At 41.2% G+C, this 15,613-nt stretch overlaps 1 protein-coding gene across 5 annotated transcripts in view; it reads right to left on the reverse strand.

The window, feature by feature from the left end:
• ANO4 (anoctamin 4) overlaps positions 1-15,613 on the reverse strand; it is a 137,146-nt gene that overhangs the window by 43,489 nt on the left and 78,044 nt on the right. For 3 of the 5 annotated variants that reach the window (XM_083698576.1, XM_083698579.1, XM_083698577.1), the window contains 3 exons: positions 4,250-4,350; positions 3,965-4,066; positions 1,010-1,054 (listed from right to left, as the gene is read on the reverse strand). In XM_083698576.1, the coding sequence (XP_083554702.1) occupies positions 1,010-1,054; positions 3,965-4,066; positions 4,250-4,350 (248 nt within the window). The remainder of the gene's footprint in view (positions 1-1,009; positions 1,055-3,964; positions 4,067-4,249; positions 4,351-15,613) is intronic. The other 2 variants (XM_083698580.1, XM_083698578.1) reach the window with 1 other exon arrangement.

Consider the following 15,613-nt stretch of genomic DNA (forward strand, 5'->3'; position numbering starts at 1 on the left):
TTATGTTAAAACATAGTTACTTCACACAATGTTAAAAGCCCTTTGAATTGTTCTCTAAGCTAACTATTTCTCAACCCCCCCCCCCCTGGAATGTTAGTTCAAAATCTGGAACCCAATACATCCAAGATTAATAAAGATAAATATAAAATAGTCCCATTAAGGTCAAGCTATGATACATACAAGAAGTAAGTTCTGATGATTACTGATTCGTTAATATGGAGAACAAAACCATCATTATTTACTTCCCTAATGCATATCACTGTGGAGGATTTGGGTGCTTATGGTTAACAGACTGCTCCCGAAGCCTTCATTATGAGCTTTATCTTGCACTTAGTTACATTTTCTATAGTTATTCTGCCTGCTTTTGTTTGGTTTCAATGATTCACCCTGCTTTTATCTGCTAGTCCTTTCATCCTCTAACTGGGGGGGGGGGGGGACTGCCAGATGCAAGATCCATTTGCAGAGGTACCAAGTGGATATTTTCTCACAAGGCCAAAAGCTGTGGGGCCTCCAACCACATTGGGGTTTAAAGTGCCCTAAACTCCTGAGTTCTGGGCTGTCTACACACCATACATTTAAAGCACATTATTTTCCCCAAAGAATCCTGAGAGCTGTAGTTTGTTAAGGGTGCTCAGAATTAAAGCTATATGAGAGGTAAACTCTTTTGGGGGGCGGCAAATGTGATTTAAATGTATGGTGTGTATGACTGGATTGGATACCCATGCTTTTTACTCTAACAAAACATCTGTTCAATTCAATATTCCAATTGCACAAATGGTGTCTTTGGTCCTAAGAGTCTTTTAAGTAGAACATACATGTTAGAACAAACCATGAGATGACATTAATGCCTTGAAGCCAACAATAACTCAACTATCCACAAAAAAAAAATCATTGTAACTACTGTATTTGCAGAAACAACAGTTGATAATTTCGATTCCCCTTCCCCTTCTGTGGTTGAACATTTACATCAACCATGGCCATCTTCTGATGAAGGAAAAACATCACTAACCTGTTCAGGAACTTGTACCGGCGATGCAGGTAATAGATTTTTCTCCTGGAAGAACAGCAAAAATGAAGCCAGTCGAGAAGAAAACCCATCGTCAGTTACAGTATGAACTAGCAAGGAAGGAAAGGAGATTGAAGATAGAAGCCTGTAAGAGGTGGAGGAAGAAACTAAAGAGAGAGATTAACAGACAGAACCATCACAGAAACCCACAAAAGTGTCAGGTATGATGGAACTTGAGGAAACACTTTTTTGTTCCCCTTACTCTTCTTTCTTCCGTTTATGTTCATGCATGAAGAGAGGGGCCTTTTTTCTTTCAAAAGGATTCTGGAAACTGATGGCAGCTTTTTGGGAGGCAAATGCAAATATAAATAAATTTAACACAGTGATTTCAACATCAATAACTGAATGGTTAAAGACAGCATTTTATAAACCACATGTGCTTCAAACTGGGGAACATACAGCAATTAATACTCAGGCTAGGCAAACCCTGGCACTGGGCAATTGACATAACTTTACATGCAGCACATCTCTAGGTGGTGCTAGTGTTAGTGACAGTGATGCAGTTCTTCTCTAAGAAGTGGCATGCATGTGGTACAGAAGCATTAGTTATGTGTTTAGTAAGTGCTTTCCCCTTAGATAAAAGAGTGGGCAGACTTCAGGCTTGTGGGATCTACTTCAATTTTTACCAGAACCTCCAAGATATACCAAGTGGAGCATGGTTTAGAGGGCATATACTTAGATTTGATAAATATGAACCCAGGAATTAGTCTTGAGTACCAGAAGTAAACAGAGCTCATGGTCCTTCTACACAAAAAATCCGTTCCTGGTTACTCTGAACTATCTTCATTTCAGCAGTTATAATTTAGAGCTAGGAAGGTGGTAATTTTGTTGCTGCTCTTGGGAGCCAGCAATCCTTGCTGATCTACGCTGGCCATACCAGTAGATCCAGTTCTACTGTCTGCCCACCCTGGTATTAGTCAAATGAAATATAAGTTAGTTTTTGCATTTGTTTTATCTGTGTGAATGTGAAGCTATATTGGCTAGAATGCATATTTGATTTGAAAATGGCTCTTTCCTGATATCCATCCTGCTTTAACAATATTGTACAAATAGTACACGAGGCAAAGATGTTGGGAGTTGCAATCCAACAACATTGGGGGGGGGGGGAGCACAGGTGTTCCCCTCCCCACTGGTGTAGGGAGTGAAGTGCTCCTGCTTTTTGATAGTTCTGGTCTTTTGTCAATGAAAGGAAGTACTTATTCATAAAATATGTAATTCTCTACCATAATATGTATGGTATCCAAATGAAGGGATAATCAATTCTGGGGGTGAGAGCTGGGATCGTAACCATATGTCCTGCCGAAATTTCATATGACCACCAGCCCTTCTACATGGAATGTAGTTTCATAGGCTCTATGCAGAAGAGCCTAGCAATGTGCAAAAGCTGGGAGGAAGATCAACGAGAACACTCCCATATATCCACTCCATGCAATGGTTATCCCCACATTTGGTCATCTATACAAGGTGACTTTTATCTTTTTAAGAAGATTAGGCAAACTCATTAAGGCTATTGCCCCATGGTAACTAAGCAGAACCTCCATGTTCAGAATGGTATACTTTCAAGTAGCAGAGTTGGCGGGGTGAGGGAGCAGTAGGGTATTGCCATTACTTTTGTATCCTTTTGATATCTTGCCCAGAATTATCTGGCTGGTCATTGTTGGAAACAGAATGCTGGATCCGACAGACTTTGGTCAAATCCAGCAAGGTGATTCTTATTTGCTTAATATGCAATAATGTATTTAATTTACAAAATGCAACAGCACCAGTAATAAAGAAAATATATTGGTAGAGAAAGTTCATAATGGCTGTTTAAAGAGCCCTGGCTATGGGTGCCATGAGATGTTACCCAAAATTGAGTGCCCACCATGCTTTCAATAATGAAACCTGTGACCACAATAAGACCCTCAAAGCAAACAGAAAGAACCTGGGCATTTTTGTTTGGAGAACCCCTTGCAAGAGAAAAGATGCAGTGTGGCAGGACAGAGCTCATGGCCATAACTCTTCCATATGAAGAGCCTTTGTGATGTCACAGGAGGGGCTCAAAATTTTCAATTTTCTTTGCACAGCCTGGAAAGTGGCAAACTGCACTCACCTGGACAAGCTGCATTGTGTTTATAATCATAGTACAGTTTGACAAATTTTAGTTTTCCTTTTGAGATTTAAAATATGGATAAAGACGACTTCGGAAGAGTGTGCCTTATCTTGAAAACTGAATCCACACTGAAATAGCTTTGATCTCTCCAACTTGTTAAGCTCTGGCGAGGGAGTTAATAGCTAAAAGAGCAGACTTTCATTACAGCTCTTGAAGGAGACATCAAGAGTTGCTTAGAATCTGGGAAAGCTGGTCACAGTTTGTGATTGCTCAGCAAATTCTGAACTCGTATTTTTCTTTCAGTGTATACACTCTGCAAATTAAGAACACCAACATTTCATTCTATAGACTTACACTAATATAAATCTATTTAGGTGAAAAAGAGTTAGGCTGTTTGAATATGTTAATTAGTATAAGCCAAAGAAACATTATTTTAAGTTTTTTCTCTCTCTAAGCAATCTAATATAAAGCAGGTATAAGATTTAAAAATACATTAAAATGCATGTTTATATATATTTAAAGTTCATATATAGCCAAATATATCAAAATTTTCTTAAATGACATTTTGAAGTTAATTTGGCCATTAGTATTATACAATATTTTAGCTCTGTGGGTTGTTTTTTTTGTAAAAGTCATGAAATGTATTTATCTTCTTCATTTGAAAACTTTTTCTTTGTAGTAGATGCTTAAGTATTAAGGTGATTTTTCCCCCTCTAGCAAGGCAGCATACATACTGGCAGGCTACAGGTGTTGGATATGCCAGATACGTTCAACAGGCATGCACTTTTCTGTGCTGCCGTACGTACCTGGATCTTCTCGATTTTCCATTGTTTTCAAAGAAATGTCCATTTAAAAAACAGCAGGGCACGAGTATGCAGGGGGCTCCAGCACTGAAGGGGTTAAAGGGCCTAAGGACAGAACACCCCCATGAAAATAGTGGCACTGCTATATACCACCTAAATTCAAAATTGAAACTGAGTCAAAATTGTAGCCCATTAAGAAGAAAATAACAATCATATGCATTTCACTTTCATGGTTTACATTAGCTTTAAAAAACAGAATGGCAAGCCCAAAGATATAACTGGACCTACCTGAAAGGCATTCTTACATTCATAAGTTCTGCATATTTTCCCAGTACTTCCCAAGGGGCATGCAACTTCACAAAGATGATATCGCTGTTTGATAAAGATGACTGCAACAGAAAATGGGTTGAATGAAGACTTGGTCACAGAAATAATAAAGAATACGCACGCACAGGCATGCACGCACACACGCACACACACACACACGCACACACACACACTTAGAGTGTTCCTAAATTAAAATACATTCAGGTAGAGATAAGGACATAGGCTGCAATTACAACCTCACTTACCTGATCATAAGCCCCACAAAATTCAAGAGGACTTACTGCTGATTAGACATGACAGGAATGTGTGATGTTATTCATACAAGAAAGTACACCACACAATATTTCAGGACATCACACACAATAAGGCCAACAAATGAGGACAGCTTGACATGAACTGGGAGTATGGAAAAAGCCTTTGTTGGCACCACTGATAAAAGAGTAAAATAAAAATGTCATGAAAAAGAAGTGGAAAAGCTGCATTTCTTGCAATTAGTGTGCATATTACTTAAAAGTGGCACAGTGGCAGTATGTGTTCATATGAGGGCTGTAATAAAATGGGTGGGGCAGGGAAGCATTGCTCAATGAAATGTTCTCATGATTCTTAGCCATGCTATTTGCTACTGTCGAGAGAATACTGGATCTGCAAGAAATTGGTAGTGGCCGCTGTGCACTGGAAGAGCACACAAAATCTGTGCGTAAGACCTGAGGTTCAGTTCCTGGCAAGGATCTGAGATGCTGCCATCAGTCAGAGAAAACACCACAGATTCATGTGTTCTGCACTCTCATATATTCAGTTGCTGTTGAAGTGGTTTGAATGTTTATAATGACACGTACCTTGAAAATGGGGGAGGGGCTATCGCTCCCTTTGCTAATAGGGAAATCAACTTTTTCTTTTCCTGTGCATCTAAACTGATGCCTTTCTTAATGTGAGAATTTCTATGTCTGCATGACACTGAATGAGTTTATAAAAGTGACTGTATCACAAAAGACAATAAACAATAAGAGCTGCTCAATCTTCTGTTATCTATGCTTTGGTAAACTCTAGGTTCGATTACTGCAATGTGTTATACATAAGGCTGGCTCTGAAGATGGTTTGGAAACTTCAGCTGGTGCAGAATTCGGCAAGATGGTTTGAGCATATTACAACGATCTGGGCCTGACTGCACTGGCTGCAAATTAGCTTCTGGGCCTAATTCAAAGTGCTAGTTTTGACCTATAAAGCCTTAAACAGCTCAGGACCACAATACCTCAAAACCCGCCTCTTTCTATATGAACCAACTCAGACTCTGTGATCATCATCTGAGGCCCTTCCTTCTGTGCCTCCTCTATGAGGGGTCTGGGGGGTGGCAACATGAGAATGGGCCTTTTCTGTGGTGGCTCCCTGTTTCTGGAATGCTCTCCCCAGGGAAGTCGTCTGGCGCCTTCATTACACATCTTTAAAGGTAAAGGTAAAGGGACCCCTGACCATTAGGTCCAGTCGTAACCGACTCTAGGGTTGCGGCACTCATCTTGCTTTATTGGCCGAGGGAGCCGGCGTACAGCTTCCAGGTCATGTGGCCAGCATGACTAAGCCGCTTCTGGCGAACCAGAGCAGCGCACGAAAACGCCGTTTACCTTCCCGCCGGAGCGGTACCTATTTATCTACTTGCAATATGACGTGCTTTCGAACTGCTAGATTGGCAGGAGCAGGGACTGAGCAATGGGAGCTCACCCCGTCGCGGGGATTCAAACCACTGACCTTCTGATCGGCAAGTCCTAGGTTCTGTGGTTTAACCCACAGTGCCTTACAGCACCACCCTTACAGCACCACCTGCGTCTTTAGGTATCAAGTAAAAGCATTCCTCTTCAACCAGGCCTTTGACGGATTAATATTCTTGTGTTGGGGGGGGTGTTATTGTTTTGTTTTTGTTTTAACTATTTATTTTGTGTTGTTATCCTGTATTTTTATCATGTGAACTGCCTTGAGATCTTCTGATGAGGGTGGTATATAAATCAACCAACCAACCAACCAACCAAACAAACAAACGTATTATAGATGTGATGCAACTGTTTTCCTTATATGAATATGAAGACAAGTAAATGCATTGCCCTCACAATGCACGGGAGAAGTGGCATTATTTCTTCAAGATGTGTAGAATAAGATCATCTCATTGTAACACTATGTTCTTGTTCGCCATGTACACTACGAAGGATCAAAGGATTCTAAAATCTGGCCAGCAACAATATCTTCAGCAGAAAGGAATCCAGATAAATATATTTTACAAGCTTGCTCAAGTTCCTTACTGTCTTTAACATTTTAAAGGTCAAGCAGCTTAGAGTGAAGAAAGTTACGAAGAACTTTTGCAACTTTCTTAAGAACTGCAGTGGTACCTCAGGTTACAGACGCTTCAGGTTACATATGCTTTAGGTTACAGACTCCGCTAACCCAGAAATAGTACCTCAGGTTAAGAACTTTGCTTCAGGATGAGAACAGAAGCACGGCATCGGGAGGCCCCATTAGCTAAAGTGGTACCTCAGGTTAAGAACAGTTTCAGGTTAAGAATGGACCTCCAGAACGAATCAAGTTCTTAACCTGAGGTACCACTGTATTTATTTCTTCAGAAATGAATGTCTAATTCAAATGAAAGAAAATTGGGTGAAGTAACTAACGAGGTGGGGGCGTGGGTGGCGCTGTGGGTTAAACCACAGAGCCCTAGGGCTTGCCGATCAGAAGGTCGGCAGTTCGAATCCCCGCGATGGGGTGAGCTCCCGTGTTTGTTCCCTGCTCCTGCCAATCTAGCCATTCAAAAGCATGTCAAAGTGCAAGTAGATAAATAGGTACCACTCTGGCGGGAAGGTTAACAGTGTTTCCGTGTGCTGCTCTGGTTTGCTAGAAGTGACTTAGTCATGCTGGCCACATGACCCGGAAGCTGTACGCCAGCTCCCTCGGCCAATAAAGCAAGATGAGCACCGCAATCCCAGAGTCGGCCACGACTGGACCTAATGGTCAGGGGTCCCTTTACCTTTAACTAACAAGGTAAACAGCAGAAGCTGGGGAGGACAGCTTCCTGCCTCCCCCAACTCCTCGATTCATTGAATTCCAAACCTCCAGCACCCTTCCTCACCCCAAAACACCAAATTTCAGAGTCTTTTCCCTGGATACCATCAGCAGGAGGAGCAGAGGCAGTAGCTGATGTTGGCTTGTGTGGGACTACTCTCTCCATCCACTGATAGAGGCAAGAAAAGAGGAAATGAGATCCCAACCTTGCCTCGCCTGACACCAACATCAGGCGTGTTGAAATGTAGCAGTAGGTAGTATCTCTGGTTAACTCTTTCAAGAACACAGTTGTACTTTCTTCCAGATGCTGCCTATACCTCACGGTTCAATGTCATTGTTATATAAGCAACTTCAATGTATTTTCAGGTCTTGGCAATATATCATCATCAAGCATGCGTTGTTCAAGTAAATTGGCATTAAAAAGCGAGAACTGCAACAAAATGCTGTAGTGTGGAGTGCACCTGTTTAGGCAGGCAGTCATGTTCTCCTCCATGGTACTCCCATCTGTAGAATTAATTCTAGACTTTTAAAAAAAGTAAACTGTAGCTGTTCAGAAGAATTGCTGGCCCAAAACATTTTCCAGGAAATATGTTGACCAATTTGTATCTTCTAAGACCTATGGCACCCCTTTCATCAATAGGCAATCACAAACTGGATAAACACCTCACTGGATAAAACTATCGTTACAGTATTTTATTATTATAACAGTTGCAGAGATGTAGGATGCTGATGGGACTGAAATGATGCTCATGTATTAGTTTCTGGAGTCTTCAGGAGATGCACATTGGTGAAATTAACTATCCACTTCACCTGCAATATATGCAGTATATTCCTACAATATATGCAAGGCACACAGAAGAGAAACTATAACAAAGTATTTCTGCAACTACAATAAAGTCTATGCAAATTTATATTAAAACTGAGACATTGCATTGGTTTTTTTACCTGTAAGTTCTAGCTATTATTTACAGGTATAGGCGTTCTTTTTGTTTTCTTCTTCTTCTTCTTCTTCTTCTTCTTCTTCTTCTTCTTCTTCTTCTTCTTCTTCTTCTTCTTCTGTTAAACTAAAACCATGTATTTGTTTCCTCTAGTATTTTAGGCATGAGCTCTGCCAAAAGCAGGGTATTCCATAGGTGGAAACAGGTCACTGAGCACACTCCTTCATTCACGTTTGATTTATCGAGGCTACAAATAGGCAAGTACTCTCAGCATATTCTGGTGATCATGATGGAGCACAGGTGAAAAGTAGGTAGCAGCCAAGTCACTTCAGTCTGGGTCGAGAGACAGGGTGCTGCACTCTGCCTATTAGCTTACAAACCATCTTCAAAGATAAGCGTCTATTCTACTTATAAACAGAAGCGTACTTAGGCTCCTTTGCATCCTTGGCAAGGAGCTGTATAGGCATGGAGAGGCCCGATTTTTGCACACCCCCCCGGGCCTACGTCTTGAAAGCAGCCACCTGGCCATCCCTACGTGCTTATAACAAACAGCTCCCCACGCCACACAAGAAAGAACCACATTCTTCTCACCACTCTAACAATGAGATTTCTGCACTCTTCAAAAAACCAGATAAAATTTCAGCTCTGTGCCAGTTAAAACTGAAGTGCTCACAACAGATTTATGAACTTCAGATAGGAATCCCCCCCCCCCCGCCCGTTCCTTATAAGACTAAAACAAATTGTACCAAGGGAAGGTTTTTATCAACAGTATATTTCATCATACTTTCTCTTAGAAAGACAAAAATAAAAAAAGGTTTTGTCACACTCAAATGACACTCCCGCTTTTAAGCAGCAGTTAAATTATGCAGTCAAGAAGAGGAAAATAGTCTTGACTTGCTTATAAGACCTGAGAATATTCAGGCTTAGAAAACAACTGTTGGGTGTGGGGAAATCACTTGCTAAAAAGAATGATGCATTTTCCAAATATATTTTACAAATTGATTTTACAAGTTATCCTACCAATATGTGGAGTTATCTTATTGGTAAAGTATTATTTTGAAGTTTGAAGCTGAGATATTTTATTAGCCTGTAATCTGAATACAGTGGTACCTCGGGTTACATATGCTCCAGGTTACATACGCTTCAGGTTACAGACTCCGCTAACCCAGAAATATTGCTTCAGGTTAAGAACTTTGCTTCAGGATGAGAACAGAAATTGTGCTCCGGTGGCGCGGCAGCAGCAGGAGGCCCCATTAGCTAAAGTGGTGCTTCAGGTTAAGAACAGTTTCAGGTTAAGCACGGACCTCCAGAATGAATTAAGTACTTAACCCGAGGTACCACTGTAAATAGTTTGCAAGCCACAGGACTCAAGTCCCATGGAACACATTGGAGCTTCTGAGAAAGCATGCATAGGATCTAACTGTTAAGCAAGCCGAGAAATCTAATAGCTGAAATAAATAATTCAGCTTTAAGTACGACTTTAAAAAAACCCCAAAAACAACAAATTCTTAGTACACAAAATTGTGGAGAAAAAAATGAGAACATATTTGCAATATCTGCTTATGTATCAAGGAAAGTCTGTGGGGGCTTCAGATACTGAGTGAATATTTCCATTTGGTAAGCTACCCCAATTTCTGTCTGCCTCCACACCTATGTTACCTCATCATCCTTTCAGCTCATTGAGCCTATTTTTCCACTTTTGCGAAAAGCTAAGACTCCTGAAATCTCCTGTGGAGATTCCCCAGAGTCGTCTGCGACTGGACCTAATGGTCAGGGGTACCTTTACCTTTTAAGACTCCTGAAATCCCCTGTGGATATTCCCCATGTCCTTGCATCTCACTCCTGAGAAAGGAAAAGTGTTTCCATTTCCCCACCTTATCCCAGTCTTCCTTTTAGAAACTACAGATTGCTGTGCAATAGAAGAAAAAGAGCCTAAGAGTCATTGGTTCCATCCAGTTAAGTGTAATCATAGTGGCCACATGACCTAGAAGCCCAGAAGCATCCCATTCCATTTCGTGTTGTCTCTATAAAGCTACAACCATCAACCTCACTGCTGCCAGCGTGTGGCTGTACTCTGCTATGTGGCTTTTCACTAGTGTGGGCAGGTAAAAAAGAGGAGAGGGCTTCTGTGCCTGCTGTGTAGGAGAGGGAATTTCAGCAACAAGTGAAATTCTAATGCATCTGCTGCACTTTCCACTTCCTGTTTTGCATCTAGCCACACTGGTCCACCCCTGTCAGTCCTTTATAAAAACTGAATCTCCTCCCCCGCTAAATTCTGTAAGAAAACCCTAAATAAATTGGGCTGACAAAGGTTGCAAATTGTGTAAATGTATGCAATGCCTTCTGCATTATACTGGGATAATTTGGATTCTTTAGTTGTATAGTGTGAGGTTTTAAATTCAAAGCCTGGGTTGCCAGCATATCATTATGCATCCAAGTAAAAAACAAAATACTTTTGCTTCATGAAATTAACATCTTTGGGGCTTTGAGCACTGCCATAACAGTGACTTGCTGTAACAAAGCATCTTTAAAGACACGAGGATCAAAACAGACAACATTTAGTCAGCTCTTCAAAGAATGTTCACTTTAGAAACCATGACACTCATCTTTTAGAACATGAGAAGTGCATAAAACATCAAAGCAAAACAAATTAAGATATATTTGCTATGGCTCTTGAGAACAAAAATAAATAAATCACATGACTTGTTTTAGTATAGTACAATTGCTAGCAAACTGTCAAGTGTCTGTTGTTGTGAAAGTTACACAGAACATTCTGCCTCACCCACATTTCATTGCAAGCAGATTTGATTATTGCAATAGAAAAGTTAAACAAAACGAGATTCTGTTGGGTACACATTTATTTCTTCTCTAGAGGCTCAGTCCCTCTAACAATTTGCAGGTTCACCACATACACATGGAAGTGTGCAAGTCCTTGCTCGCTTGTAGGTACATTATGTAGCTTGCAGGACCGTGACTTCAGAAGGAACTACATTATAAGGTTCTTTATATTTAGCTTTCTCAATTTAGTTTTTCCATGTGCCCCACCCCCAGAATTTAACTAATGGACAATGCAATGCTTAGAAAATCCCTATGGTTTAGAAACATATTGTTGTAGAACTACAGATGTCGCAACTTGGGACAAACTAAAATATTTGTTGCCATTCCCCTTCTGATAATCCACATGCGCAGACTTCTACAAAGAAGCTGATATATGGCACTGCACATCCCACACATGGTATGGCTCCTTCTGGCAATTCCTGCAAGCCAAGCTGGTGCCAAATGTATTGCTCTGCTTTCCTTTGGACCACATCAGAAAGGCCAAGAATGGGGTCTTGTTATCTGGGAGGCCAGGACCTCCATAGACACTGTCCAGGCCAGGCTTGCACCATGGGGAGGTCACTTCAGTGCTGCAAACTGCACATGCATTTCTATGATGTTCTCCATTTGCTATCCTTGCAATAGTGTTCAAGCCTGGGTTCTTTAAAATCTCAGATGACAAATTTGAATGTATCTACACATACTTATCAGACAGATCATAAACAAAAAGTTTGTTAATTGACTGCCACCCCAACATAAAAACCCAAACACTATCTAGTAGGCTAGCAGGCTAATTTTAGGGAATGGGCATGCTCTTAGCCACAAGAGAGATGGAGGACACAATCAGTTTTAACAGCACCAGATACTGGTTGCAAGTCCACAGGTTGCAAGAAGATTCAGTTGTCCAACATGCCTAATGGATAAGCAACGTCAGAGAAGATTGACAAGTGCACACACATCTCTTTGGTAGGTACACATACATGGAACATCACATATGCATATTTGTGGTAGATACAGAGTATTTTTTTTTTTAATTATATGCCTCAACCCTTTTACTGCTTCTCCTCACAGGGAGGCATCTTGGCACCGTAGCACAGAATTTACCTCAAGCAGAAATTTTAAATTTATAGGACAAAGTAGGCAACCACTTTAGGGCATTTTATGGTTGCTTCTATCTTTGTTTTCAAAGACATCTTAATTCATGGAGGAAAAATACCATTTAGAAGGGTTTGAAGTATACAGGAATATAATTAGTGTAATAGATTCATGCCTCTGGAAATGGATGTTAAAATAGTTCATCGTGCTGCAGGGAGCTGTAGACACTGATGTAATTAGGTAAAGCATGTTCCCAGCAGGGACATGTTGAACTACAAAAGCTATAGTTGGCATTGGGATGGCTTCCACTTTCCAGGGATAGAGGGGCTTTTAGTCTCACATCCTCAAGGGAGGCACACTTCTGACTCCCCTCCCTCCAACCATAGCAACTCCATACATGATAATTTCAAAAGCAGTTTATCAAGCTGGGCAGGTGTCTGCTGTTATTATAAAAAAAGATCCAGAAAAACCATTGGTCTCTCAGTTGCTTTCAATACCACCAACCATGGTATTCTTCTGGAACAGCTATCCGAGTTGCAAGTTTGTGGCACTGCTTTGTGGTGGCCATTTTGAGAGGATGGTACTTAGCACTGTTCAGCCCTATGGAAACTCTATGTGAGGTTCCACAGGGTTTGATTTTGACAGTAGTGGCACCCCATTTGTGGGATGTTCTGCCCAGGGAGGTATGCCTGGTGCCACCTTTATTTTTAGGCACCAGGCAAGGACTTTTCTTTTGGGGGCCCTTCATTTGAAGGGTGGCATTGTAGCCTCTTTTGGTTGGGTGGGAAGAAATGGCATTCCCCAGAAGATTCAAGGAAGAGTGAGATAAAGTTATGAAAGATCACAGACAACTGCATTCTAATGCCTCATTTTTGGCTGACAAGTCATTGTGAAGTCTATGAAAAGGATAGCTGGCAGTGAACCCTCACCTGCTCAATAGGTATTCATTAGTTTGTATATCATTATTGAAACAAGGACTTTATTAAATCCCATAAGGGACTACTTACATTTACTCTGTTAATGGATTTGCATTTCAAACTAGAAGAAACCTTTGCCTAGGGTGACTGATCTTTGGATGTCTTCTAAAAGTTAAGCCCTCATGGATTACCTGCCACTTCACAAGATGAAAATCTCAAAGGTAATTAAAGAACAAATGTCTGGGAGGACTGCAGCTCATCCTGGAAATATCTGCTTCTCAAGCCCATTGCAAAAGGCAATTTTCCCCTGTTGCTTACATCAGGCCAACAGTAACCCTACCTTAGTAACCCTGCCTCAAAAGTCTGATGTTTTGCTGATGGTTTACCATTTTATTTCGCCCCCCAGTAAACCGTTTCCAGGCTGACCTCATGAGGAAGTTGGCTGGTATTATTTCCATCCTTGCTGAATTCATGAATTTATGAGTTCCCTCAAATTATAACCCTTCACTGAATATAGAGCTTATGGGGTGGTCTGTCCCCCATAACTCGTAACAGTATGATTGTTGTGAATATTTATAATATTTCTTTGCTTTATTTGTTAACAATTGCATTTCTTATCGTTAACCACCCCGGTTTAACACAAACTAGCTCTGTGAAATAACATGGAACATGCCTTATTGTGTATAATAACAATTTATTATTGTTTTCTTCTCCCACAGTGTTAGAACTGTAAGAATATAAAAGCCCTGCTGGATCAGACACCCAAGTTTCCCAAGGACCATTTGATGAGAGACTTAGTCAAAATCTTTTTCAAAGTCCAAATATATAATGTCTACTGGATAATTCCCATTCAGATGCTTGTTCCCACTCTGAAATAACACTAAAAGGTCAGTGAGACAGGACGTACCATTGCAGAAACCATGTTTATTCTTTTTCTATATGTTTTATGTATAGGCTTTTCCTATATGCTTAAGAAGAAGAAGAAGAGTTTGGATTTGATATCCCGCCTTTCACTCCCTTTAAGGAGTCTCAAAGCGGCTAACATTCTCCTTTCCCTTCCTCCCCCACAACAAACACTCTGTGAGGTGAGTGGGGCTGAGAGACTTCAGAGAAGTGTGACTGGCCCAAGGTCACCCAGCAGCTGCATGTGGAGGAGCGGAGACGCAAACCCAGGTCCCCAGATTACAAGACTACCGCTCTTAACCACTACACCACACATGCTTTCCAACAATTTACTAGCCTCTAATTCCCAGGATCCCATTTTAGAGAAAGGAATTGTTTTGGCTGCTTCCTAGCTCTTTAGTATGGAGACCATATTGTTGGACAATCAGCAATTTCACATATGAGCGTTTAATAATTCTTGAGTGACATTTCTTTTTACCACTGTTTACCTAGGATAATGGTGGAGGATTTGTCTGCAACTTCTTTCTTTCTTTCTTTCTTTCTTTCTTTCTTTCTTTCTTAGCACTTGCAAAATCCTTTGAAGTCTCTGAATTGTGCACAAGGAATGCTCATAATCCCCAATGGCAAGCAGAAGGGTGTTCATCCATTCCTTGTATCTATTTGGGAACAAGCTTTCTGCCTTCTGTCTGGAGTGTCATTATCACCAAAACTCCAAAATAGAATGAGGAGGGATATGCCTTTCAAATTTGGATGAGTATCTAATAGTTTAAAATATCTAAACATGCAGGGTGAAATCACACTGATCCTTTGAAGTCAATGCCAGAGACACCATTATCTGAACAGAAGGAATTTTGTAGAGGATTTCAACAAGCTGCATGTTATTAAACAAATGTGAAGAAGTATGTAAAACATAAATAGGATGATTTAGCCAGTTTCTTAGTGGCCGCCTCCTTTCTCTAAAATATTTTTAATTGTGTCCAATGTGAGCAAAAAAAGTGCTAACTAGAAGTCAGTGATGTGAGCAGTGGCAGAGCTTCATGCTCCGGCACCAGGGGGGGCGGAGAGCAGGCAGGGGCCAGGCTGGCAAGCATCCCGGGGACATGGCGGGCCACCCACAGGGGCGTGGCGCATGTCCTGGGGGCATGGTGGGCCACCTGAGGGGGCACGGTGCCCAGCGTGGGTGGGGGGCAGCCACGATGGCACCCCACTGGGATCCCACTGCCGGGGGCGGTGTGCTCCCCCGCACTCCTCTTCCTCTGCCAGTGGATATGAGAATTATTTAAGAAAAGCAACACAAGAAATGCTAAGAGTGGCATCGGTGACTCAATGTTTATTCCTTCCCTGTGGTTCATTTCACATTTGCAGAGTTTACAATATATATTTTTTCTAACTGCCAGCTTTGCAAACGAAACTTAGATTCAGAAAATCAACTTACTCTTTCCAACAATCATTTCAATGCTGCATTGAGTATGCTATGGCTAAAACATCAACAATAATTCTGCCATCTGGTGTGTGAAATGGAACACATCTACCCCCAGCGTTCAGCGTTCACTGAGATCCAGCTCCGAGGGCCTTCTGACGGTTCCCTGAGAGAAGTGAGGTTACAGGGAACCAGG

Source organism: Podarcis gaigeae (genome assembly GCF_964106915.1).
Source record: "Podarcis gaigeae genome assembly, chromosome: 10".
In the NCBI taxonomy this organism is placed as follows: Eukaryota; Metazoa; Chordata; class Lepidosauria; order Squamata; family Lacertidae; genus Podarcis; species Podarcis gaigeae.